This window comes from Agelaius tricolor, unplaced genomic scaffold (assembly GCF_023055355.1).
Source record: "Agelaius tricolor isolate 1412-34295 unplaced genomic scaffold, bAgeTri1.0.p SCAF_6, whole genome shotgun sequence".
Lineage (NCBI taxonomy): Eukaryota > Metazoa > Chordata > Aves > Passeriformes > Icteridae > Agelaius > Agelaius tricolor.
The window spans coordinates 44237534-44260235 of NW_027269266.1; the positions used below are offsets into that span (position 1 = coordinate 44237534).

General features: G+C 42.7%; 2 protein-coding genes and 1 non-coding gene across 4 annotated transcripts in view; 2 read left to right on the forward strand and 1 right to left on the reverse strand.

Moving 5' to 3' along the window:
- Positions 1-6583, forward strand: part of LIMD1 (LIM domain containing 1) — a 32892-nt gene extending 26309 nt beyond the window's left edge. Inside the window, exons 7-8 of one of the 2 annotated variants that reach the window (XM_071429608.1) lie at positions 366-434; positions 1395-6583. In XM_071429608.1, coding sequence (XP_071285709.1) covers positions 366-434; positions 1395-1532 — 207 coding nt within the window. In that variant the 3' untranslated portion in view covers positions 1533-6583. Of the gene's footprint in view, positions 1-365; positions 435-1394 lie in introns of those variants that run through there. The other variant, XR_011679589.1, reaches the window with a different exon arrangement.
- An 866-nt stretch (positions 6584-7449) lies between these two features.
- TRNAR-ACG (transfer RNA arginine (anticodon ACG)) lies at positions 7450-7522 on the reverse strand. The gene has a single exon. It is a non-coding gene; the product is annotated as a tRNA-Arg (tRNA).
- A 116-nt stretch (positions 7523-7638) lies between these two features.
- SACM1L (SAC1 like phosphatidylinositide phosphatase) overlaps positions 7639-22702 on the forward strand; it is a 29454-nt gene continuing 14390 nt past the window's right edge. The window contains exons 1-6 of the mRNA XM_071429609.1: positions 7639-7841; positions 15740-15837; positions 17442-17516; positions 19414-19541; positions 20535-20684; positions 21945-22004. Coding sequence (XP_071285710.1) covers positions 7783-7841; positions 15740-15837; positions 17442-17516; positions 19414-19541; positions 20535-20684; positions 21945-22004 — 570 coding nt within the window. The 5' untranslated portion in view covers positions 7639-7782. The remainder of the gene's footprint in view (positions 7842-15739; positions 15838-17441; positions 17517-19413; positions 19542-20534; positions 20685-21944; positions 22005-22702) is intronic.

Here is a 22702-nt window from a genome sequence, read left to right on the forward strand (position 1 = left end):
CTCTGGGACTAATACATTTTAATACTTGGAGATGAATCTTAGGCAAAAGTAATTTACAATGCTGAAAAATGTGATCTATTGAAATTACAAAGTCATTTATTTGTGATTTCTGATAGATGTTACTGTTAAACAGAGAACATTTTTATACTTCTGGTATCACATTTTAGAGGATATCTGCAGTCAGGCAATGAGGAAGCTTTACTGTAAAAATAAATGCAAGTGGCAAGATTTATTTGTGGTCTCCAACCAGCTGCCCAAATGCATTTCCTCAACATTCATTTTGTTGCAGGAAGCAATCTACAGAGTGCATGTGTCTGATCCTGCTGTAATTCTTTGTAATTTCTGCTTTGCTCCAATGCTCACAGGGGTCTGATGAGACCATTCGGGTTGTGTCCATGGACAAGGATTACCATGTGGAATGTTATCACTGCGAGGTAGGTCAGCAGCTTTCTCAGGGAGTGGGTACTTCATAGTCATAACTGCCATTGTTTTTAAGATGGAAATAAATCTCCTGCCTTACAGCAGCAGTAGCTGAGCAATTCAAACCTTGCAGTGTGAGACCCTTTCTGTCAGTGACCAAGAAGTTTCCACATTGAGGACAAAAGTTTTTGCAGCAATGGGTTTCAGTTCTAATTTCATTTGTCATCTTTAAAGTTACAGGCAACAAGTTAATTGTTGCTTTTCAAAATTGGCAGTTTGTTTGTTAATGCAGGAAACATGGTGACTTAGTAAGGTCTATTGCTGCCTTCCAGAAGCCTCCAGCTCCAGATCACATCAGTGTATCTGATTTCCAAGTCAGATTGCTGAAAAATGCTAAGGTGGTGACTGATCCTGTGGGGTGTAAGTTACCTTCACTCTCATGGGAAATGAATGTGTCTTTAAGAAAGGATATGGCTGCACAAGAAAAAATTCCAGGAGATGCTAGCTCTTAAAAACCATTTAGTCTGTGCAGGGCTTCTCAGAAAGCTGCCTTACTTCTGCATTGAGAATTAAAATATATAGTTGTTTTTTCTCACTGCTTATAGTGCAGTGAATAGAGGCCCTGACTCCACAATCTGATTTCACATCAGTACAACTGTAATGTGAAGAGGTGAATCTTACCTGACAGTGTAAGGAGACACAAGCATATTTCAAATACAGAGGGTTGCACTGTACCACAAGATAAAGCTTATTCAATAAAACTGCTTTAAGCAAATTTGTACAAGGCTGCCCATCAAAATGCCTGCGTCAGATGCTTTTCTTCTTGCGGTACATGCTGGACCTATTGGGAAGGAGCTGTTGGCTGGGTATTGTCTGTCCTTGTCACAAAATTCTAGCTTTCCTAGAAGCCAGACCCCAGCTGACACTGGGAGATGAGCACAAGCTCTAATAATTTGCACGGCCTCTCTTTGCAGGACTGTGGGATGGAGCTGAACGACGAAGACGGGCATCGCTGCTACCCACTGGATGAACATTTGCTTTGTCACTCCTGTCACCTGAAGCACATAGAGAATGGCACAACCCCAGCAGCTGCCTACCAGCACCACTACTAGTCACTGTGGCCAGCGTTGGAAAGCTGGGACAGAAGAGTTGTTACATGATCCCCCTCTCCCCACCTTCAGCTGATTTCCTGTGCATGTTTTTTGCCAGTCAGCAATGTTCCTGTCAAAGGATATGAGAGATTTTTGCTGGATTCACCAAGTTTGTATGCTTGTGGGTTTCAGCTGCATCAAACCATGTCTACTTGACCAAGAATGTGGCATGTCACCTAAACTGATCAGTTTACTTTTACATGTCTTTTTCTGCTGCCTGGAGATTCCTCTGGGCTCATTCTGGAAGATTCTTCAGTGAAAGCACAATTTGCTCTCGTGCCTATGAACTCAGATCATGCCATGCACAATTAAAAAGCCAGAGGCTGGCTTGCCTGCCTGCCTGCTGGGGACATCCCATCAGTCTACTGTTTCCTGAAAGCACATTTCACCAGGTTCTCTGAAGGACACCAACCTATTAGTACCAGCTTTTTAGACACTCTCTGTTTTTACTAATTCTTTAGGAAAACAAAAGAAAGGAGTCTATGCAAAATGGCACACTCAGACCTTTCAGTTAATTCCCTGAACTCCAGTATCAAGTCTGGCTGTAAGAGTACTAACTCTCCAAGCACAAACCAGGCAATGCTGTCTGGCAACTGAAGGCCAACATCCCATTTCAAACAGAACAAAAAACTGGAACAAACTAGGCAAACCTACTGCAATGACTTGGGGCCCAGGCTTGTGTGTCAGCATGACACACAGGGGCCAGTCTGCTGTGTCAGAGTCTGAATAGTGGATCATATTTGGAAAGGAAAGGTCGGGATGCTGAAAGTGTGGACATGGGGGAAATCCTCCCTCATTCTTGCTTGCAGAGCTCACTTTGGAAAAAAGCTCTCCATACATAGACAGTTGCCTGAGTTTTCCAGTTTGTCCTCACAGCTCAGCCCTCAGCCTGGCTATTCCTTTTCATGGTGTTTACCCAGCACAAAGCCATTTCACAGTGGTGCTTATTCAGAGTTTGGGGAGTGAACTTGGGATTCTTATGAAGGCTTTGTCACGCAGGGATTTAGAGCCCAGCTCCACAACCTGAACTCAGATGAGTATGTTGGCAAAAACAGGTTTTCTCCTATGAATAATAACAGCTTATCTGAGCAAGGGGTTAGAAAGTTTGGCCCTTACTTTCCGTTCTGCTGAGAAAGCAGGAAGGCAAATTGTTTCTTTTCTTGACCCTCCCACTCCCCCGCTCCCTGCTTTTTCTGATAGGTGTGCCTGCAGTGCATGTTCTGTCCCTACCAAAGCTGTGCAGCCCCTCATGTACTGGTACTTTTGTTCAACAAAAAGTTCTTAATTTAAAGCCTCAGATGCAGTTGGGGTTAAATCCTCATGTATCTGTGCTGAAGATGTAAATTTGGTTCTGACTGGCAAAGGATGGGATACCATTCTTAAAGAACTTTTCAGTGTGGAAACAACAATAAATTAGCTGAGCCGTGGCAGTGAGACTCCCAAAATGTTCCCATGCTGAAAAGCCATTACAGTTCAACCAAACCTCTTTTCCAATAGCAGGGATGTAGCTTGAACTTCACTTGATGTAGTCAGACAGCAACATGTACCCATCTGGAGCAGCACAGGTGTCAGGTAACAGCAAGTTGTCTGTCTCTGCCTGTGCTAGTGAATCATCTTCCCGTGGCTGAAATGTGAAACTGCCCCAGCCTCAGAGCTTGGTGGGTCTGGCCTGGAGTCTCATGGTGCCATCTGACCATCCAGCCCTCTGCCCCATCCAGCTGCAAGTGTCTCTGCCTGTTTCCACTGCTCTTCAGGATGGGAATGGCAGCTTGGGGCTGGAGGCTGGTCCTGCCTGGGAGCCATCCAGAGCTTTGGTGTAGCTTGGGACATGAATCCCTTCAGTGAGTGACTGAAAACTCAAGGGAGGGCACTTTAGCACTGTGAAATATATCTTCTGAGAGTTTTACCTATGATTTTAGAGGAGGTAAAATTGACCCCAAATATGTGAGCCCTCCTAGAGCCTTAAATTTAGCCTCCAAATGCTGGTTAGGAAAGGGATGGGAGCTGTAAGCAGTGCTGCATCCAAGCAGGATGGATCGAGGGCAGCAACAGCCAGGGCAGATCCCATAGTGCTCTCCCCGCAGTGCATCCCATCAGCTTGTGTCCTGCAGCACAGCTAGGCTGGAGCAGGGAGGGGGTATTCCAGCTGTGACTGTGATCTCAGGACTGTCTGAAGGGACTGAGGTGGAAAATAACACCAGCTCACAATCCCTAGTAAATAATTCAAATAGTCCTGGGCAGGTGGTTCTGTGCCCTGGGCTGCTTTTGGCAGTGAAGGCAACGAGATACCAAAGTGTTTTTTTGAAGTGAGCTGGAAACACCAGCCTTGGTCATCTGTTGCTGCCTCTGAAAGACCAGCTGCTATGTAGTTCATGCTTTTGCTACCTCTTGATTTTTTTAGATCAAGCCCTTGTGCACATTTTTTGCCTTCATTTTGTAAAGATCTGAAAACACTAGTGGGACTGGTATTTCATTTTTAAATTGCAGTTTAAACTTCTGTCTCAGCCTTGGAGCCTTCCCCAAAACCTTAATATAAGCAGGAGAGAAAGGAGTGGGGACAAGGATAATTTTCCTTCATGGAAAGCCTCAAGGGCAGCAGTTTGTGGCAAGATGTCTTGCAGGAGTCCTCTTTGCATCACCAGAGAGTTTGGCCTCTGCTCCCACACAGTGTCTTCTTACTCCTGTCAGCCATCCTGTATCCCTCAGCACTGGGGAAATGAAGGCTGCCCTACTTCCAGTTTTAAGGTCCCCTATAAATTATTAAATGCTAACACTCTCCGGTATTTACAAAGAGCTGGAAGTGACAGTGTGAAGCTCTTGAAAAAAGGAGCCTGTGAGCTTGTGGTTTTGAAGCTAAAGCATCTACTGCACTGCCCTGCACCCCTGTGTGTGCTAACTTGCACTGCTTCTATCTCTGGGAGTTTGAATTCCTTTAAGCTCAGAATTATTTCTCCCAGGCTGTGAGTGTCTGAGTCCCTGTTGATTTTCCCCAGCTCTGCAGCTGCCTGACAGTGGGTCTGGCACAGGGGGAGGCAGGGGCATCCTGCACAGAGGGGAACCTTCTCCTCCTCCCGACCCTCCACCAGGCATCTGTGGAGCTGCAAGCCCTCCCTGCCTGCCTTCAGGCAGCTCCCCCAAAGGGAGAAATATCTCTGGAGCTGGAGGTGTGACACTTTGCATCCTCTTCAGAAGAATTTCAAAGAACATGTTAAATTCCACCTATCTCCTGGCTGATACACATTGGGTTTTGCTGTTCACATGAATCTTGTTGCCTTTTAATTTATTAAGAAGCTATGAAAACGTGCTATGAGAAGTTAGTCTTGGTTCCTCCCCCAGCAAGTTCTTCTGACTGGCTTTAAAGTAAGGGACCCTTGGAAGTCCCATTGTGCTGTTAATGAGTAACTCTCATGCAAATAGTTATTCAAGTGAATTCCCTGAAGCCTGCTTTCAGGAATCAGAGCTTAAAAGATTTTTTCATTCAGATCATGATGTTAAATTTCTATTGCTTAAAACACAGAAACTCATTTAAATAAGGATTTTTGCATAAGAGCCGGGGGAAAGCCCCAGCTACAGAAGCAGCAGACATTTTTGTGTAATTTAAAGTGTAAGAAGCACCTGTGATCAAAGTGATTTGGGAAACTGCCCTGATGTTAAAACACAGGGAACAGCAGTTTCTAACACTCTGGTAAGGAGCATTTGAAAAGATCTGTGGCTCTTCAGTTTCTGAATTTCATTTGGGGGCTTTTAAAACATTTTCCCACATTTTCCCAGTCTTTCAAGATTTAAATGCTCCTTTTTTTTTTTTTTTTTTTTTTTGGTAGATCTTTTTACTACGAAGTGAATAGCTGCTTAGTCTGTAAATGATGGAGTTTATGGAGTTTCATCAGCAATCAGGTGTGATGTGGCAGCCTTGAAAGGGGGAAACTGAGCTTCCAAGAACTGGCATGGGTCTGGCTGGCCGTTCCAAAGAAAGGATTATCTTTTTTTTGGAAAAAAAGAATCCCATGTGAGCCTTGACCACTTGCTATGTGCTCATTTTTGGGGTGGTGTGTGCAGCTGTGTCCATGCACATGATGTGTGGCAGGTGCTGCCCATGGCACACCTGCCTTTCACACCTCTGTGCCCACGCCAAGTGCTTGTAGGTGCCTTTTAAGCAATTTTCTGTTCATGAATGTAACACCAAGTTGACCCAGGCCTCATCACTGGGGAGTACCCCTGGAGTCAGTACCTGCAGGCAGGGAAGGGCCATGACCAGATACACTTCCCTTTCCCCCATCCTGTGAGTGCCACTGGGAGAAGCTGGGAAGGGCTTTGCATCTCTCATCATGGCACAGCATTTGTTCATTTTTCTTTTCCATTTCTGAGTCCTGCTGCTTGCTGGCTGCAGTGGCTCTGGCTGTCCTCACTGGAGCTGACTGGGCAGACATCTTCCTGTCACGAGCCCAGAGAGAGCTTGGAACTGCTCTCCCACCCTTTTCCTAAGAGAAGCAAAGCTTTCCTGAGCAATAAAAATCCTTACCCTGCTTTCTTCCAGGGCAGCCAGAAGTTGGTATGGCAATGCATCTGCAACCCACTCAGACACGGCAGGAGATGGGAAGAAAATGTCCCCACGTGCAAATCCATGGCAGAGAGTTGAGGCAGGGATGCCCTGTGGCCCTGGTGGAGGGATGAGAGGGCTGCAATTGCCAGCCCAACCCTCCTCCCCACGCAGCAGGTCTGCAGAGCAGGGCCAGCAGGGACCCAGGCACACCCCCAGGCTCTGCCTTTCTGCATCCAGAAAGCAAATCCAGAGCCTGCCTAACGATACTGAATGGTACTAGTTATTTTATGTTTCCTTCAAAGCTCGGCTCCAGGAGAGAGTATTTTAAGATTTGTGCTGGTGTAACTAACCTTAGCCTCCTGTGAACACAGCCCTCTTTTCTTCTGTGCTATTAAGTATTTATAAAGAATGGAGACCGGTAGCCACTGGCCTTTTGTGATTTCAGTGATTAAAGACAGTATCTTAAGCAACACTCAGAGTCATGTCTTTCCTAAACTTACAATGACTGTCATTGCCCAGAGTCCATAGTGGGGGCAGTTATGCTGTGGAATGATGGTTTCCCAACCTCTTCCTTACTCCTGTCCTCCCACCTCAGTGGCTGAGGGTAGAGAGAACCACCTCAGTGCACCTCAGTGGGGTTCACTGGGAATTTCCAGTCCTTTGCAGGCTGCTGGTATTTACTGCAGCTCCCTTGGAGGCTGTCCTGCTCTGGCATCCTGGGGAGGCCCAGGTCCCAGGCTGAGGGTGTGGGGAGGGATGTGCTGCATGTGGGAGCAGGCTCTGACCCCAGCATGGGAGTCTCCTTTGCAGCATTGGTGGGCATGGGTTCCTTGAGGGTTTTGGGTAGTGTTCCCATGTTCCCATGGTGCCCCTCCTATCAGCTACCAGATGCCTCAGACCCAAAGACTGGATGTTGGCCAAGCAGCACCACAGCAGCTTGGAGGTGTCAGCTAAAATGAAGCAAATACATAGGAATAGCTAATTATAGTTCCCCATCCTTGGGGCAAGAAGCTGCCCAAACCTGGGGCATGACACCCAGAGAGCTAGATTCAGTGGGCCAGGACGTGCCCCAGGTTTGGTCTTTGCCAAACCCCATAGCGTGCAGGATCAGGAAGGGTGGCCAGGTGGACAGCAGCTGTCCCTGAGCTGGGGGGCTGCCAAGGGCAGGAAGCCTTGTAACACCACCCAACCCTGGGAGGTTTGGAGACTCCCACATTGAGGGCAAGGATGTGGCAGCGGTGGGCATATAAGAAGTGGGGGAATCTGTAGGCAGCGTCCTCAGCTGAAAGCAGAAAAGAAAAAAAATATTACTACGAAAAGGAGTGAAAAAGGAGCAGCCGAGCCAGCCAGGAGTCGAACCTAGAATCTTCTGATCCGTAGTCAGACGCGTTATCCATTGCGCCACTGGCCCTGCTCGAAAGTGGCTGCTGCCCCCGCATACTTCACTATAATTCTCTCGCGCCAGCTCAGCCAATGGGGGTGCTGACGAGCCCGCCCGGCTCCGCCCTCCCCTGCCATAGGCGGCGCCCCGCCTTGGACTCGCCAGCGCGCCCGCGGAGGTTTGTCCCGAGCGGGGCCCCGTCGCTCCGGCCCAGGGACGCGTCAGTCGGGCAGGGAGGGAGCGGCCGGGTCGGAGCGGAGCCCGCGGCCGGGGACAGCCCGAGGGGACGGATGGCGACGGCGGCACCGGTGGGAACCACGGCAGCGGCGGCCTACGCCAGCCTGAAGCTGTGAGTGACCCGCTGGGACGGGGGTGGCGCGGCTCTGGCACCTGCCGAAGAGGAGGGAAAGGGAAGGGAGGAGCCGCCAGTGGAGCGACGGTCACCCGTCCCCTGCTGTCCCCTGCCCTCCCCCGGCCTGTTCTCTGCCCTTGCTGCCCATCTCGGCCCCCTCGCTTCCCCGGGTGACCGCGAAGGGCTTGGCCTGAAGTGGTGGCTGCGTGCGGGCGGAGGACGGCGAGGGAGGACTTTGGCCGCGGACGCGGCTCCCCTGTCGCCGTCCATCCCACGGCGCTGCGGGCGGGCGGCTCCCGTGTCTGTCTGTCTCGCTGCCCTCCCGCGTGTCCCGGAGGTCAATGCCTGCGGGGCTTCCCTTGCCGTGAGCAGCCTGCGCTGTTCGCTGCTTGTGGCGACTCCCTCTCTAGAGCCATCCCAAACCCACCTGGCCGCGTTCCTGTGTCACCTGCTCCGGGTGACCGTGCCTTGGCAGGGACGTCGGGCCAGGTGATCTCCGGAGATGCCTCCGGCCCTGACAGCTCTGGGATTCTGCCTTCCTGCTGCCGAGGGGCTCGGGCACTGCTGTCAGGCTGTGGGTGTGCCGCGCCGCTTGCCAGCAGAAGGTTCCCTAGGCGTGCTTGTCCATCGCTCTCTCGTCACACAAATCTGCTTTTTTTGTGGTGTGCGATGGTTTGGATGCCAGTCGATGACTAAACTTTAAGGGCTTTGAACTTTCGGGACTCTCCTGTGTAGTGCCGGCTGTGACTTTTCCAGATAAGTTCTTCTAACTACCCAGTGTAATTTTATTATTAAAATAAATTTTTTTTTAGGGGAGACTGTAACCCTTTGAACGTGTGTGTATGCCAGATGTTTGTTTGCTGCCTTTAATACAGCAGCAGAAGTTGCATAACCGAAAGCAGTGCAAAATTAACGCTGCAAGAGGCATCTCCATTATAAACCTTCACACTGGTTCAAACTCCCGAGGATATTGCTCTGAGCATGAGACTCTTCATGACTGTCTGAAGCCAAAAGTGAAGTGTCTTTGTGTGTCCTAAAGGCATTCCCAGGCTTTTGACCTCTAAACAGTAGCTGGAAACTCCATGATTGAGTTACCGATGCCATTTTCAGGCAGCAATATCTGAAAGTGACTCTTAAGCCTGATTTAACTGTACTTTATGCTCTGTTAAGTTTCATTTGACAGTCATCTTTTGAATTCAGAGCAAACAGATCTTTTGGAGATCTGTATAAACAGTTTGCCATAATGCTGTTATGTGTTTCACCAGGCTTCTTATTTTGGTTAGGTAGGTATGTGAGGGTACACCGACCCTGGAGATAATTGAGTATTGCTGAAGAGTAACATCATCAGTGATAGCAGAAAGATTTTACTTGGCAGAAAGCTTTCTTTTTTTTTTCTCTTGTCACCTTAGCAGTATTTGTCTTTCTTTATGCTGATCTTGTGATCTTTTTGGCTGCAGAGGAGCAAAGGTGAGTTGTGTGAGTAGCAGTTGTGTGACTTGTAGTGCCCAGTTGTTCTTACTGAGGATTCTTTCAAGTAAAAAGCATTTTTCTGGATACAGGCCAGTAAAGAATTCTCTCATTCAAAGTTTAATCTTGGCTAAAAGTAAGCTTTGATCTTTTTAGAACAAGGCTGTCTCAGATGTAGTTTAACATGAGTTTTTTCATCAATATGAAAACAGAATTGTTTTGTGCTCTGAAAAATGAGCTTATTTTCTTGTCATTACACCAAGTTGTGATAATGGCTGCAGCCTTGCTACCAACCATTTGAAGATAAGGGCCATCACTTGTGTGATGAGTCAAACCTACCAGCTTGTCAAGGTCAAAGGAGAATGTTCTCATGAAAAATCCAGGCTAGACTTCAGTTTGGGGATTTAGTGGTGGCACTGTTTGGGTTTGGATTTTTGACTGATTACTCACTCTCAAGATGATAAGGTCAGATTCTGCAGCTGTACCTTTTCTGGGTAGTCTGCTGGCACTGCTGTTCCCTGATTGCCATGCTCTTCAGGGTCCTGTTCTGTACATCCAGCCACAGGTTCTAGCTCTCAAAACAAACCTCTTGTATTCTCCACCTTATCAAAAGCAGTGGCTCACACCCTTTGTGCTTTGACCAGTGTCATCAGTCAAGTTCAGGTGGTAACAGTGAAAGTGCTGATGTTTGGCATTTGTGCTGCTTGTGGAACTTCCTGAGTTACAGCAACAGTTATTGGGAAAACTATGAACCTGAAAACTGCTATCCACAGTTGTCACCTCTGACATTGCTATATTTAATTAACTTCTTCTGGTAGCCTCAGGAATAAATTGTAAAATTCAAACAGGTATTGCATCCACAACTGGCAATGGAGTTGCTAGTCTGGTTAATATATAAAACTGATTGTTAAAGGTGTCTGCAGAATAGAGAAAATTCTGACTGTTGTTTTGGCTCAGTTAAAATAACTTTTTTCCTCTTTATGCTTGGAAGAAGGCTTACCTTGCTGATAGCCTTCTCAGTATCCTGTGGGTCCATGACCCTAGCTGTGTGTCAGATTTAACTCCTCCTGCCCATAGTTATGTTGCCTCACATGCTTTGTGAAAGTACTTGTTGGTCTTTGGTAGCCACTGCACTTGAACACAGTGCCCTCCACTCGTGTATGTGTTTGGGGGAGGTCTGAAAGGGCATTTGGGTTTGAAGAACACCTATAGAAAGGGATTTTTAGCTATTCTTTCTTCCTTCTCCATCTAAGTAGCTGTCATGGTAAAGCTCAGGGATGTTGGTTGAGCAGGACATTAACTTATACAGTAAATTATTTTCATCTAGAGTGAAACTTCAGTAGAAACAGACACTATGTAGCCTTTAATACATGTCTTTTCTTTTTAAATGGTATTTCCATTAGGTTTCTAAACCCTGGGGTTTTTCTCCCTGCAACAACTACTGCTGTATGGGAGATGTTCCAATTCCTTGAGCTGTTTCTGCTCAAGGAGTAATATTTATGGGAGACATATAATTAGCACACCTGCTCACCTAGAAAATCTGGAATCTCTGGAGTGCTGAAACCACCAGTGTGTTCGCTCTGTTACTTAACATACTGTTGGGACTCTGCATAAACTAACATCTTGTATCTCACTGCAGAGCAGTTTGCTGTGCTCAAGATCCTAAATGCATCTCTGTGCAGTACAGGGTGTGCTTCTGGGTTGCTTTATTACGGTATTCAGAGGCTGACATCAAAGAGTTTCCTGCATTAGGGCAATGTTAAGTATTTATGGTGAAATAATCAATTACTGAAGTAAGGATTTGGCTGTTGAGGCCTAGAAGGCTTAAGTGATATTGAGTGAAGTACTATCTTTAGTGGCCATTAGAGCATGCTGGGTCCTCTTTCATGCTGTATCTGAGCACAGGAATATTCCTGTGTGTAAGATCAGCCTAATTAAAATGTGGGATGCAACTGTGCATCATCTGTATGATACACAGTGCTGCTTTATAGTGTAACTAAGGAAGTGAAACTTCACAACAAATACATGAACAAAAGAAATACTATCTCACAAGTGTAAATGAGTCTGACTTTACATTTGATATAAGCAAGCAGTGGTTTGTTCTTTTTTTGTTTTGTTTTTTTAATGTTTCTGTTATGTTAGGAATCAATACTTTTTCCCTGCAACTTTGAATTGTAGGAATGAATCTACTGCATTGCATTATCTCTTGCATCAATCTACATAGTTTCAGTTGCAGCAGACTATCAAAATGAAATTCAAGTCACCTTCAGTAATATTTGAAATGGGAATTTGGTTATTGCAGTTCTTCAATACTTCCTCTCTTGAGTAATGTGAGTTATAGTAAAAATGTAAAATATTTGTGCTTATCGCATCCTTTCTTCTTTAGCAGTACTGAGAAATAGTTCATTATAATGGTGGTCAGTTTTCCTTTAATTAAAAACAAAGGAAATAGAAGGACTCAAATCTTCAAGGACTCAAATGTGAAGATTTGACATGCTGTTAAGTTCTAAGGGAAGCAAGATGGTGATGAAGCAAGGTGGTGAGAGCTCTTGATGTGTTGTATGATTCTAGACAGCAGTGACAGTGTAGCTGAGGAGAAGGCAGGCTCCACTGTCACATATGAAGTTTATACAAGACCAGAATGTGGCTGGGTGTATGAAAACCAGTTCATAACTACAGACACTGTGGGCTTCTATGAAATACTGCTTTCCTGATTGTTATTTTTTTATACAATACTGTCACTTGGACTTTCATCTGTCCTTATTTCATTAAAAAAATAGAATTAATATGCAGTTTCTTTCTTCACCATTTACTATCTCCCTGTCAGATGATCAAAATTAGCATGCGTGCTGTCTAAACTTGTGATAGACGTACAGGCTTGCTGGTGAGCAGAGTTTGGAGATGAACCTATTCTTTCATGCAATGTTCATCAGTTTCCTTTCTGAAAGACAAGTGAGAGGAAATCATCTTGACTCTAACAATTTTACGACAGAAAAATTCATTTAAGTGTGAATGAGACTACTAGCTAGTTCTGGTAATAGGTGAAGTTGGAAATCACCACTCGGGCTGGAACTGCTTGGAGTCTTGGCCTCTTCCTCAACTATATTTTAGGAAATGTTGAACTTCTTGCACAAATGAGGCAAGGATTAAGTGAATCATCTTTCTGTTGAAGATTTTGTAGAGCACTAATTATCCCACTTCTTCTGAAGCACAAATTCAGTATTTTGCAGGGCCTTAGGCTTTCCAGATTGTGTTGCACAGCTTTATTTAAGGCAGTTTTTAAAGGTGACCTCAAGAGTGTAGTATTTGTTCAGGTTCTGTCAACTTTGTAGATTGGTAACTTCATTTCCTCTTACCCCTGATTCCCCTCTCACTCAAGAGTCAACATTTCTGTTTCAGACTGCTGCAAGATGCTGAAGCCTTTTTGGTCCATTGAGCTGAAAGCAGGGGTGACTTGCCTTACATTCTCCATGACACTTTTGTCACCAAATTTGGTCCTGGAGAGAACCATGGGAAGAGGACTTTGAATAAATGTGAAACATAAATTTCTAGTTTTGCTTAAACTATAGACATTGTGTAAAAGGAAATGAAGATGATAAAGTTGTTAAAAGCAATGGTAGTGGTAGGAAATAACTTGGTCTAGGATTTATTTGAGAGAGAGAAATACTGGGATGTGATCTAGCAAAGCAGGACATATGACACACATGGAGAGACCAGCATGATTTGCAGTGGCAGCCCTAACTCTCTCTGTTTTCTTTTCAGTTTGGGGATATTGAGGTAAAAGACTTCTTGTTCTTCAGGGAGAAATTGTTATTCTTGCATGTGATAAAGAAAACATTTGTAATATGACAATTATTTGAAATTTGTAAGCTTCTCAGTTGGTTAAAAACAGGCTTTAACCAATATGCATGTGAATCTCTGTTCTGAGACTGTAGTAGTGTCATGGCTATGTTGCACTTTATAATGTAAGGAGCAGCTTTTAAAAATATTATCATGGATGGAAATGCTTTTGTGCTCTGTACAGTCAGTGTAGATGTCTTGTCTGTGTTGTGCTCTTCATACAGAGTATTCAAAAACTGAAACTGCAGTTCTCAACACTTTGTTTATGACCTGATAAGTTAATGTGTTTTTTCAACTTATTTTGCTTGAAATGCTCAGATGAGTAAGAGTCCATAAGCATCTGTGTTAATGACACAACAGATCCAATATTAAACTTCATTGAGTCTCTTCCCAATTGTTGTTTTAGCTGGAATCTTGTGTGTCAGCTGACATCCCAGAGAAAGATGAGCATTCAACTAAAGCTGCAGCATTCTCTTGTGGAAATAATGTGTCCTGCTGCCTCCTGCCAGTTAGCAGTAGGTTTCTGACTGCATCTTAAATGGTACATCCTCTTTTCTTTTTAGATTCTTTAACAAAGTGAGGGTTTGTAGATGGCTTTAAGCTTGTCTTGCCCCTGTTCTATCTGTGTAAGCTTCTTTGCTTTTTGCCATGAAGACAGCTCCCATTATTGCTGTGAAACTCCCCTAAAGAGCTGGGGGTGCATGTGCACTTCATCAAAAACAGAAGCAATGGAGGTAAAATAGGTGTTTTAAGGCTTCAGTGTTCAGTGAACTGAATGTTTATATTTCTTACTCTAATGGTTTTATTTTCAAAGATTAAGCATTTAATATGTGTACATGAAAGATTTAAGGACGCTGATTTACAAAGGAAATACTGTAGATATGTTTCCCATTTTAGGACCCATAGACTATAATGAAATTAAATTATCTAATGAATGAACGCATTGCTTTACAGTTGGTTGTATTATGTTGTTTGGTGGATTTTTTCAGTTCAGTATTTGCTTTCCTCAAACCTCCAACATGGGTGTTATTAGCACCCTGTTCTAACTAGCATCACCCTGCTCTGTTGTGGTGCTCCAAGGGCTGCAGATGGATCTCTGCTCTGCCATGGCCCTCCCTGGGCTGCAGAGGGACAGCTTTGCCTCACTGGCCTTCACCAGGGGCTGCAGGGGAATCTCTGCTCCAGCTCCTGGAGCACCTTCTGCCCCTTGTTCTGCCCTGACCTTGGTGTCTGCAGGGTTGTTCCTGTCACATGTTCTTTCTCTTCTCTCCTGCTGCTTGGTTGTGGTGAGCATTTTCCCCTTCTTAAATATGTTATCCCAGAAGTGCTGCCACCATCACTGATGGGTTGGCGTTGGCCAGCAGTGGGTCTGTCTTGGAGCTGGCTGAGATTGGCTCTGTCAGACACAGGAGGCTTCCAGCAGCTTCTCACAGGAGCCAGTTCTGTAGTGGCCCCCCTCACCCTGCTACCAAAACCTGGCCATCAGACTCCTCTGATCTAAATTAGGATTCTAATTCAGCTTTCTGAAGGATTAAAAAAATAAAAGATGCGTAGAAATGCAAGATCTATTTAGGGAGAAGGAGCCTAAAAATACCTACCCAGTTACCAGAACAAGAATTTTAAAACTCTGACCCCATGTCTTGTCAAGCCTTACAGTGATTTTTCTTAGTTTAAGAGTCAAGAACAATAGTTTAAGAGTGTTTGGGGTGTTTTGTTTGTTTCCTGAGCATTTCCTGTGTACGGCTACAAGCCACTTCTGCATAACCCTCCTATCAATGCACAGTATAACATGTCTAGCTTCTTGCAAGTACCACAATGGGAGTGTTTTTAAGGAGCACTTCTAAAAACTGTTTATGACTAGCATTAGGTTTTGTGCTGGTTTTGGGGGGAAGGAAGGGAAAGATGGCAATGAGGTGTGAACAGGAAGTCGATGTGTGACTTGTCTGTCTGGTGCAGGGGTACATGTTAATGCCATGTGTGTTATGTAGACCTGGCTAACTCATCTGGGAAATGGTAGTGTTCAGACTCCTGCTTCAATAAATTAGTGTGCCACTGTGCCACTTGAACTTTTCCATTTCTTCTGTGTTGTTTCCAGTGGATTCTTGCAATACTTACAACACTAATGTGAAACAGGTGTGTTTACAATTTCGTACATTGCATTTCTGTTTATTAGACTTGCATTAGGGATGTGGTCTGATCTGTTAGGAAGTTTTTGGTTTAAAAACTTCTGATTTTGTGTTGGGTTTTGGCTTATCAGATATGGTTCAAGCTTACAGGAATCAGAGTGGACCACTACGTACACAAATTTACTTTCATGTCTTTACGTAATAGTAATAAAAAAGGATTAAGATTGTTGAGCAGGCTGTGAATTTTGCAATAATTGATGAGCTGGACTTGCTTTTTTTTTTGCTTTTTTGCGCACTGGCAGCATCAGTGGCTGTTGGGGAGCAATCCAGTGAGAATTTTGTTATTTTGCAGCTGAAATAAGGTGTAAAATTGATTGCTCTGTCTTCAGGTGATGAAGGATAAACAAAACCCAAAGTAAGTTCTGCTCAACTAATTCCTTTTTCCTCTCTCTTCCCTTTAAGGCATATAACGCCAGAGAAATTCTATGTGGAAGCCTGTGATGATGGAGCAGATGATGTACTTGCCATTGACAGAGTCTCCACAGAAGTCACTCTTACAGGTGACTCTCCTCACCAGTATTTCTCAATACAGTCTTCTCTGTCCTTTTTGTCTGTTTTGCTCTAGGAGTCCAAGAAGATCTTCAGGACATTACTGAGATAATACTGACATAATTGTTTTTACTTTGTTACTGTTTAAACCAATGCTTTGCATTCTGTTCTGCAGAGCTTTGTTTCAAATGCCTTTTGGCTGCGGGTTTAATGCTGAGGGTTCCCAGGGTGATAGTGCTTGCCTGTTCTTTGGTAAGACTGTCCGTCACAACAGGGGAAGCTGACTCATCCAGGCTGGTTGGGGTTGGTGCTAGAAGTTCAAGATCAAACAGGGAAAGGATTGAACACTGGCATTCTTCAGCTTTTGCAAATTGTCCCAGTGCTGTCTTTTATATAAAACTGAAACCTGACTTTTCATAAAGTCTCCAGAAAGAGCAACAGTAAAAAACTTCTTACTAGAAATTTTCATTCTGCATTGTAAATCCAGATTCAAATGTCAGTGGGAAGAGTCTTAAGCCTGTTGACGCCTTGAAAATTTTAGTTACATTTTTAAAAGAGTATGAAACAAAGAACTTTGATTAAATAACAGTAAAATGAAGGCACTGGGTGACTTTCCTTTTGATACTTCAGGAGTTTGGTAACACAGTATTACTGATCTCCAAACAGACAGAAATGCTACAGTAATAGTAATATAAAAGCAGTCATTGTCTCTCTTTTATAAGGCTTCTTTTATATTTCATGTAAGAGCAGTGTGCCCATCCCACTGATACTTTTGGTATCATAGTAAATTATTTCAATTTCTCCTTCAAAACTGTCCCTTTGAAACTGTCAAGATAGTTATCCCAAGTCTTTTGTCAGTCTACATCTCTCTTACTGCTGCTCTTTTATCAGATGAACCTGCAAGGTGTTTAAAGCAAAAGAAGATTCCAGAATTACCTTTCTCAGTTTTCTGAGTTCTGGGAAAATGCTTCATTCTGGGGGATGGTTTGAGTTTCTTTCAATTTCTCTAAAATCCCTTCTGTTGTTTTAGAAATGTAGATAGATTAAACTTACACATGGTAAGACTTTTAATTGAGATTTGGATACTTTTTGACTCTCTTGGTGTATTGTTTGGAATACTGTGTCCCTTGCTACATGTATGCTGCTGTTTGTAGTTTTGTAGAGACAGCTTAGGTCTTCTGAGACAGAAATTGACTAGGGCTCAGAAGATGCAAACAGACCTGGGAGGCACAAGCACTTGTGGTTTGGTTATCCTTCATGTCTTGATGGCTTCAAAACAAAGCTTCTGGAAGCTGGCAGGACAATACATTATTGAGGAATCTACTTGCTATGCTATCATGAAAATAAGCTTGAATTTATTTAATGGAATGACTACTTTGATTAAACATGAGAAATTGGTTAGAAGGTGGGTTAGAATCCCAGATCCTCCTCCATCAGGCTTTGAAATTCTGATGCTTTGTTTCTTATACTTAAATATATTTATATACTTATAAATATACTGTAGCAAAACTTGATTTGACAAGGAGGGCTGGAGAAACCTTGTTCTAATTGTGTTCCAATACAGTCATGAAAGAAGCAGTCTGAAATTCTGATGTTATTTTCTTCTGCTTTTCAGTTAAAAAAGATGTTCCCCCTTCAGCTGTTACAAGGCCTATATTTGGTATTTTGGGAACAATCCGATTGGTGGCAGGTAAGGAGAACAGAACTCTGCTCTTTAAAAATACTTAGACAAAATAGATTACTGAAGAAGCTTTAAAGGCAAAAATAGTATTTGCAAATATCTGAGGATGCACTTTCATCAGTATGATAGGCTTTCCATGTGGCCTCTAGAGGATGGAGGCATCCACATCTTCTTTATCATGAATGTGTGTGTAACTCTTAAAACAGGAGGTGCTCTAAAGGTAGGGTTAACTGGTAGTTGTTTGAGTTATAAGGAATGCATTTCAAATGAGTGCAAAGAAGCTCATCTGCTTATTCTTTGTAACTATTTTAATCTGAGCTGCAGGATTTGATGCAACAGTCAAGTGTTGTGTTGTGAAGCTTGATCAATAATCATGGTACACAAATAGCTGAGAGTGACTGGAGGATAGACAAGTAGATGCAGCTGTTCAAGTAATGATTGTGTTGCAGCTGCCTTACAAATACAAAGAAAATCCAGCATGAAAAGGGCAAGGGCAGACTGGAACAACTCTAAGTTCAGAGAGTTCCAGGATAATATAAGAATAAGTTGTCCAGTATTTCTAAGTGTCTCAGTGGTCAGGTCTAAGCAGCCAGTGTCATGAATACACCTGATTCATAAAGTGTAAGTTTTTGGGAAGGTAAGCATTGCTGCTCCAACAATCCTTTTTGTAGAATTTGGTAGAGTTTGAGACTGAAATACTCTGAAAAATGATGTAATAAGCAGTATACATACTGAATAAAATCCCCATATGTAGAAGGGATTAAAGATCACTCACTGCAGTATTCCCAACTGAGGCAAAGGGTCATTGTGTTGAATGCAGTGACTTCTACAGGATCTTAAAACTGCTGAATTTTCTATGCTCATATTCTAAAGAATTGTGGTCTTGCAGACTAAGAGCAATGTAATGGATACATGTGTCTTAGGGACTCCACGAGTGCTGACTGTTTAAAAACTGAACTGCCCCAAAGGGGAATTGTCATCACTTACAGGCTTGGTAGCGATTACTTTTCATCTGCCTGAATATTAAATAAAATATAGAATATGTTAAGTCTCTTAAAAGCTTGGGGTTTTTTCATTCTGTCCCCCAGAGCTTTGCACTGAGTGTTAGCATACAGCTGTCAAAGTAAAGATGTTATTAGTTAAATTAAATGTTCAGCTAAGTGTTATGAGGCAGTTCACTGCTGTGAGCTGTAAAACTGACCCTGTGTCTACCAATGCAGCATCTTTAACAAATATAAATATTCTTTGCCTATTGCAGTATTAAGAGTAAAATTTTTCTTCAAAAACAAGGTGATACTAAAATATGCTGTGCTTAGAAATATGGTTGTGTTGTGTTCACCAGCAGATGTAAATTAATTGCTCTGAGTGAACTGTCCATGATTATGGGTGGGTTTTTTGCTTCATGCAGTCAGGGAAACAGCACACTTCCTGGCTTAAATGATAAAAGAACCCCAAATCTTTGTACAGTTTTGAATCTGTTAGGAGTAATATTTTTTCATGATAAGTCGAATAGTCTTTTTTGCTTTTGAAGCATACTTCCTTTCATATATTTTGGGCTTACTCTGTGCTTTTCAAACCACATTTAAGAGCATTGGCCTCTTTCTGAGTTGGCAAACCTGAAGATTTTCAGACTGTCACTGATCAGAAGTAAGAGTAGGTGACACTTTATGTTGTCTGCTTTTTTTAAAGTTCCTTAAACTTAGTGAGCAGCTCAAGATCTCTGAGCATAGAGAAGTGGGTAGCTTAGAAAGTACATTTTGCTTTTGCTCCAGCCCTGTGTGTTTTGCTACACTTAAGAACACAAAGTCCTGTTGGTTTCAGTTTTCTGATATGGGTATAGGCTGCTTTTCTTAATACATGCAGTTTTTTGGGGTTTTTTTTTAACTTTGTTCTTTCTGATTTACAGGCACGTATCTTATTGTAATAACAAAAAAGAAAAAAGTAGGTGAGATTTTTGGTCATGCAATCTGGAAAGCAACAGACTTTGACATCCTCTCCTACAAAAAGACCATGCTGCACTTAACTGATATTCAGGTAGGTACATTGATTAGGGGAGTGTGGAGCCTGCCTTTTGCAGCTTTCTCAAAATTATCTGATTTTGTGGATTCCCACATGAGGAAGCTATGAATTCTTTTTTTTAAGAAGCTCTTTGAACAATACCTCTTTTCTGATTTGTTCACGTTACTAGAATGGCTTTAATATTTGGGTATGGATGTATATAAAATCAAGGTGATAAAAAGTATATAAAATTCAAGGTGATAAACTCACATGGTGCAATTTAGAATATCATTGCAGTTTATGGATGTGCATTTTTGCTTCTATTAAATGGTACACCCTTCCTAATGCTTCTGTTAAGTCTTTCTCAGAGGTTTACTCTTCTGACAGCCCTTACAATAAACTGCATAGCTGTCACCTTATCTGTCTTGCTTTCTTTATGGAATTGTTTATTACTTAGTTACTCAGTAGGGAAAATTTGACTTTTACCTTTTTGAGGGAGAGATAGGTGGAAGATTTTTTTAAAACAGGTGTGTAGTGGATTGATAAAGAGCAGGTCAGGGTATCTAACCAATGGAGCTGGAAGGGAATTTGATGCTTTTTCAGGAAAGGAATGAGGTTGAACCAGAACATAGATTATAACTTTTCTTTTGTCTTACCATCTTGTTTTTTGGGATTTTTTTTTTGACTGAATAGTTTTCAGGGAAACTAACAGCTTCCCTTTTGCTTGGAAATTGTTAGGGTTCGTTTAATATCAGTAGCTATTTGCCTCACAGGAATACTGTTCTCTGCTCTCTACTGTTGTTGCAGAATTTGGTTGCAGTGTGCTAGCTGCAAGTTACCAGTGAGCTGGTATCAGAATTGCACTGTCATGCTTTTCTTCTTGTGTGGTAATCTCTGGATGATGTCATGTATTGCTAGAGCACTAGCAAAATTCATCTCATCACTTCAAAAAGTAGTGGTAGCTTACAAGAGTAAAATATTTTGATAGCAGTATTTGACAGTTCTTTTGTTCTTTCCTCATCTCAACAGTTGCAGGACAATAAAGTATTTTTATCAATGCTTAACCATGTCTTGAGCGTGGACGGGTTTTACTTCTCAACAACCTACGACCTAACACACACCCTGCAGCGGCTGGCCAACACAAGTCCAGAGTTCCAGGAAATGAGCCTTCTAGAGAGAGTAAGCATTTGAGTCTGCTTCGTGTCTGTGTCTTGCAAATTGTCAGTCAGTTTGATGCAGATGATGTTTAAATGATGCTGGTGTTTTATCCAAGCTGTTAGGGGTTGTGTCTGAACACACTGGTCCACACAAATCTCGTAGCTTGTGAGCAGCACAACGTTCTAGGGATCTGTTCTGATCTCCTGTCACACTTCCAGATCAGCAGTTGGAAGTACTTCCTAAAGTGTACTTTAAACTGATTTTGAAAAATCCAAAAGTAGTTAAATTTTGCCTCTCATATTGAACACTTCTAATTACAAGAAGGAGCTAAGCATTTTGGGCAATTGAGAGAAAGCAAGTAATTCCTTTGAGTGGGGGGAAGGAATCCAAAGTGGAATAAGTTGTACTTGTGTTCATATTCTTTTCCAGGGTAACTTGGGATAGACCTGCAGGTGTTATGGCTGTCAGTCTTGGGATGTTGTATTCTTTCTAAAGTATTCCAATTCTTTGTGTGAAGCGTGAATTTAGTATGCTGTTTTTGTCTTAAAGAAAGCAGCCAAATGCAATTTGAACTTGAAATTTTCTTGTGTATGTATTGATGGGGTTTTGGTTTGGTTTGGTTTTTTAATATTGGAAAAACTACTTACATTTGGGGATTGTTTTGCATCATCAAAGGCTGCTTGGGCAGTGCTCTTGCCAGGGAGAGCAAGGAAACAAAAGGATTGGTTTGCCTTAAAATTGTGTCACTTCAGAAGGTTGTTTAAAAGGCAAAGTACAGTAATAAACATCAGTTACAAGTAAATTCAGATATCATATGGTTAATAATTTCATATGCCCATGACTGCAGTATAATGGCTTATCAAAAGGACAATGGCAATTTTGAACATGTCCAGTTTTCCTCTGCAAGAGAAGTCTGGTTTGTGTTTGGAGTGTGGGTGTTTTTGTTTGATATTTGTGTTTGTTTTTTATAACAGTACTGGTAGAAGGAAACAACCACGGTGTAGGGCACCACTGCATTATGTTCTGCAGCTCAGTTGTCAGTGGTTTAGAAGTGTCATGCAACACCCTTAAGAGTAGCTAAAAGAATAGCTCTCTCCAATCTTTATTTAGATTTCTAGTTGAGGATATGAAGGCTACTGATGAAAGAAGGGAACGTCATCTCCATTTGTACCCGTTCACCTAAATTTATATGATGCTATGGATGCTATGATACTGCCTTATGTTGAATTAAACAGAACTTACAGTCTCTAAAAGCATCTTGGCTTTTTTTTTTTTCTGCAGGCAGATCCACGGTTTGTATGGAATGGACACCTTCTGAGAGAATTTATTGCTCAACCAGAGGTAAACACTTAGTAATGATTCTGTTAATAGGGAACAAATATACTTCTGCTATAGGTATGCAACATCTTTTTGTGATTCTGTCTCTTTCAGACAGCCAGAATCTAGTATAACATGGCTAATCATCGTCTAGTTTAGCACAGTGAGTCTTCTGCTTTCAAACTTCCAACTTTATTAATGCCCTCAGTAGTACTTCTAGAAAGCTACTTTTTTGGAAGTGTCAGTATTTGAAAATACTGTGCTGTGAAGATAGCTGCTCATATTAACCAGAGGGAAAGTTACACTGCACAGTGTATGCTTTTCAAGTTTTTGAAGTTTAGCTACTTATTTATCTTTGGGTATAGGCAAGGTCCAGTTCATCACTTTTTTCCTAAGACTGTCTCACATCATTCTCTATGAATGCAGTTTAAATTCCGTTTTGCTAGTGAATAGATCATAAAGCTGGTAATTGAGTGTAAGACTGACAATTTAGATTCTTCCAGTTTATTTCAAATGAAGTGTAACCCTTGAATTCACTTAGTCCAGCAAATACAAGTGCATGACCATGAGCCACAGCTGTGGCACCTTAATGGCCAGACTGTCTAAGCTCCTTCCTGCCAGAGACCTCCTCTGTCTGTAAAACTCCTTGGATTGCCTGCACTCCAGCAGCCTCCTCTCTCCACCAGTGCTTTGCATTTATCAAAGCAAGTGACGCACGGCTT